A 4,603-nucleotide genomic window follows, 5' to 3' on the forward strand; every position below is an offset into this window, starting at 1 on the left:
ACAGGGACGTGCATTGAGAGAGGCGAGAATAAATCATTCACGCCTATTAGTTGTTCGTGATGGTGCGATGCCGGAAACAGAGTGATGGTCATTGCAAACTAGTTGTTCGTGGTGATAATCATAATCCACAGAAGTGCCAATATATTTTGCTTTGTTTGGTAATGAGATGGGGTTGGCCCAAATATTGTTCATTACAATTTCTCAAAAAAATTAACATCAAAATATTTTAATTTTTTCACTTTTAATATCAAATCATTCACTTTTTATTATTATTCAAATAAAAAAATCACTACAAATAGCTTTTGGTAGTCAATTGTTCAATAGCTTTTTATTATTATTATTAATCAATAGCTTTTGGTAGTCAATTGTTCATTTGTGAACTTTGAAGGTTTAAGCATCCACAAAATGCTTAGTTTGTAGGAGATTAATCATCTCGAATTACCTTTTTTAATAAGAAGTAGTAGTTTACTGTTACACGGTACGGCAATTTGACAATAAAAGTTCAAACTTTTCTTTTGAATGTCCAACCAACCATCCCACAAATGCATTCTTAATAACTATTAACTTTTTAATTTTGTAACACTTTGTTTAATAACACTATTTTTTATTCAAAACAAAAACATTAATAATCATCCAAAACACACAAAACAGTCAAAACTATTTTTACAAGTGGTATCAAAGTGGAATCGAACCTTTACTGCAAAGTATCCGGGAGTTGTCATCTGCACCAAAACAAAAGGATAAGCATGTACCTTATGGTCACATGGTATTTCCAATGTTTGATGGAGAGGAGCCATTGAATTGGTGTTACAAGGCTGAGCAGTTTTTTGAGCATTACTCTACACCAGATCAACGAAGGCTGAAAATTGCTTCATTTTACATGGAAGGTACAGCTCTAATTTGGTTCCAAGAATTACCTAAGTCAATTTTTTTTTTTCTTCTTGGGATGATTTTGCTAGAGCTTTAAAAGAAAGATTTTCGCAAGATTCACAGCAACAACAAATAGACGAAATTATATTGTTAGATGATGATTCAAAGGCAGAGGAGGCAATAGGTGGAAATTCAGAAGGTACAAATGACCAGATGAACAATTTTGGGATGTCTGCTTTGGAATTGGATAACACTGACAAGTTGGAACAAGAAGAAGAGGAAAAGGAGTTAAGCCTCTTAGAATCTATCAAAGTGAAGGTAATCCCAAATTCAATTTGTAGCACCAATTTCTTGAGAGAATTCCGCGCCTGTATTGTACCATCAAATTTTTGAAGAAATTTCAACATAATGATAAGACTTATCCTGATGAAGATTACGTGTTTGATAAAATGCTGGAGTCGAAAATAGTGCTAATGATGGATATGTTTTGGGATTATGAGTGGTGGGTGTTTAAGACAAGTTGGAAGCAAAAGACTGTACGGCAGGGTACGAGTGATTCTTGGAGTTCGTTTGTGTTTCAATACTCAAAAGGAGGATGATATGCATGTTATTTTTTTGAAACATCGATGGCGCTGGAAGAAAAGAATGTGGGAAGGAAGGTCTCGACAACAACCAGTGGATATTCAACTGTAATTGGCGTGTGTTGGCTGAAAACAAATCTTGAAGTTCGGATAGGAGGAATCCTTAGGATGGGCATGCTGGAGCAGCACCTGAATCTGCCACTGTTCGACACCTGTGAACAAGACCAAGGTGTTTTGGAAGAGGAAAGGGATGCAACAAGCCATGTAGGAGAAGAGGTGGCAGTTGCATGGAAGGGCTTGGTGGCAGCTGCATGAGATTATACGTGGCATTTATATGACTCAAAGGCTGCCAGCAAAGTAATTGAGCTTGGCTTTTATATGAGGCTACACCAATGATTTGATTTGTTTGAATGGTTGAGAAGCCTTATATGAGGCTACGTCAATGGAGCCTGGCTTTTATTTCAAGCGCACCTTGTGGGCAAGGTGCTTTGAAGGGGTGAGTAGTGTAACAGGCATTAGAAGAAATTGGTTAATTTGCTATTTAGTTAGGTTCATTTTGTTATTTCTGTTGTAATTCAGTTGAGTTAGTTGGAAGTTAGTTGGAAGTTAGTTAGAAGTTGTTAGTTGAAGAAGGAAGTATAAATAGGGTCTTTGAAGATGTAATCAATAGTTTTTGGTAGTCAATTGTTCATTTGTGAACTTTGGAGGTTTAAGCATCCTCGAAATGCTTAGTTTGTAGGGACTAGCCATCTTGAATTGCCCTTTTCAATAAAAAGTAATAGTTTACTGTTACACAATGCGGCAATTTGACAATAAAAGTTCAAACTTTTCTTTTGAATGTCCAACCAACCATCCCACAAATGAATCTTAATAACTATTAACTTTTTAATTTTTTAACACTTTGTTTAATAACACTACTTTTTCTTCGAAACAAAAACATTAATAATCAGCCAAAACACACAAAACATAACTATTTTCATATAAATCACGTACATCATAACACTTTTTTAAAACAAAAAACACAATCTAAAAAGCATTAACAATCGAAGCTATATATATCCCCGACCATCTTCCCAAGTAATTTTTAGGTTCAAAGCTACAGTAATGATAATGCCTCAAAGGGCAAGTGAAGGACTAAGTAAAAGAAGTAGGGATCAAACGCAAGTTGTTTTTCCTTTTGACAACTGCACCAAAGGCTTCAATCGTGTCCAAATCCTCTGGCTTCATCCTGTTTGGGAGTTTCCACTCAAATTTGTATAGTAGTTGAGCAAGAGGAAGTTCAATATTGGCTAAACCAAATAATACTCCTGGGCACATCCTCCTTCCTGCCCCAAAAGGGATATATTCAAAGTGAGTCCCTTTGAAATCAATTGAACTATCAGCAAACCTCTCTGGCATAAAACTTTCAGCATCATGCCAATATGCAGGATCTCTTCCAATTGCCCACGCATTTATAATGACTTTGGTTTTGATGGGTATTTCATAGCCATCAATTTTGCATTGCTCCCTGCATTCTCTTGGGAGTAACATAGAAGCAGGAGGGTGTAGCCTTAAAGTTTCTCTGATCACTGACTTTAAGTAACTTAGTTTATGAAGGTCTTTCTCGTGAATTTTTTTCTTTCCTTTAAACGTTTGTCTTATTTCAGCTTGAGCCTCCTCCAACACTTTAGGGTTTCTCAACATTTCTGTCATAGCCCACTCTACTATGGTTGATGAAGTATCACTGCCACCAGAAAATATGTCCTAGAAAAAATTGAGATTTAATCAAGTATAAATCAGCTTCATGACTGCATCATTCAAAATATCAAAATATCAAAATCTCAGTTCATACTAATTTTGTAGCAGATTCATGTCATCTGTGTTGTATATAGACCATAATCTTCTTATTAAGAAACATTTATAGATTCTTTTTAACAGAAGTGATTGACCTCAAGTTATTGCGAATTAATTCTTTTTGAATGATTATGATTCAAGCAGAAATACTAACCAAAATGACGGCCTTGATGTTGTTGGTTGTGATTGGGAACTCAAGTGCTGTACCACTTTGCTGAAGGCCTAAAAGGACGTCAACAAGATCTTCCTGCTCTGCTGATGCACTCATCTGGTTCTCCCTGTGCTCATCGATGATGTTCTCCAGGATCTTGTCAATCTTCCTATGAATCTTCTCTAGTTTAGCTTTCATCCCACTAATCACAAGAACAAATTTTTGTGAAGGGAAGTAATCAGCCAACTCAAAGCCTCCTGCCAAGGATATCATTTCCTTGACCAACAATAGAAATGCATCTTGGTCTTTGCATTTGCTACCGAATGCTGCTCTAGATATAATGGTACTTGTCATAGTGAAAATATGTTCACTAAAATTGATTAGAGATCCTGAAGATGAGTGGATGGAGTCAATGAGATTATCAACCTCTTCTTCTCTAAGAGAAGAGAAGGACTGAACCCTCTTAGCACTTAGGAGTTCCAAGACGCAGACTTTTCGCATTTGCCTCCAGTAATCACTATATGGAGAAAAGGCAATATCTGAGCCACCATAGGCGAAAATTCTAGGGGCAAGAAATAGTGGCCTTTGAGCAAAGGCAAGGTCATGTGTCTTCATGAACTCTTTGGCCATCATGGGGGATGACACCACAACTGCAGAAACTTCACCCAATTGTAGGTGCATGAGAGGTCCATGTTTCTTGGCTAGTTCTCTGAGAGCACGGTGTGGTAGTGAACCTACCAAGTTGTGCAAATTTCCTATAAGGGGTAACTTCCATGGCCCCGGGGGCAATTTCTCAAGTTTGGATCTTTTACATAGCTTTGACAGCCAAACCAAAGAGAAGAAAAGAAGGACAGTGGAGAGAGCCAAGGAGTATTGCAGCACCATCACAGAAAGGAGATAAACAAGTGATTACTCTACAAATTTCTTTCACCCAATTGTTGCAAAATTATAGTGCTATTAGCAGTTCGATCCCATCAGCCAGTAGGTATAAACATTGACTTTTTTGGTGCAAATATATATTGCACCCCTAAACAAGAACGTGAGAGAAAATTTAATCATTTGATTATTCTAAAGACTAGAAGATCAAAACAGACTAAATGTTTTCTTTTGCCGACCAATATGATGCTAATTAATCTAAGGGCGTGTCTCATTCGTGAAAATGACAAGG

General features: G+C 36.8%; 1 protein-coding gene across 1 annotated transcript; it reads right to left on the reverse strand.

Annotated features, from left to right (window-relative positions):
- Nucleotides 1–2,585: 2,585 nt before the first annotated feature.
- LOC132172423 (cytochrome P450 71D8-like) lies at nt 2,586–4,323 on the reverse strand. The gene is made up of 2 exons (XM_059583922.2): nt 3,439–4,323; nt 2,586–3,194 (listed from the first exon to the last, which is right to left on the reverse strand). The coding sequence occupies exons 1-2, from the start codon at nt 4,318–4,320 to the stop codon at nt 2,586–2,588; spliced, it is 1,491 nt and encodes a 496-aa protein (XP_059439905.2). The 5' UTR covers nt 4,321–4,323.
- Between the last annotated feature and the right edge of the window lie 280 nt (nt 4,324–4,603).

Source organism: Corylus avellana, chromosome 1 (assembly GCF_965113065.1).
Source record: "Corylus avellana chromosome 1, dhCorAvel1.hap1.2, whole genome shotgun sequence".
Lineage (NCBI taxonomy): Eukaryota > Viridiplantae > Streptophyta > Magnoliopsida > Fagales > Betulaceae > Corylus > Corylus avellana.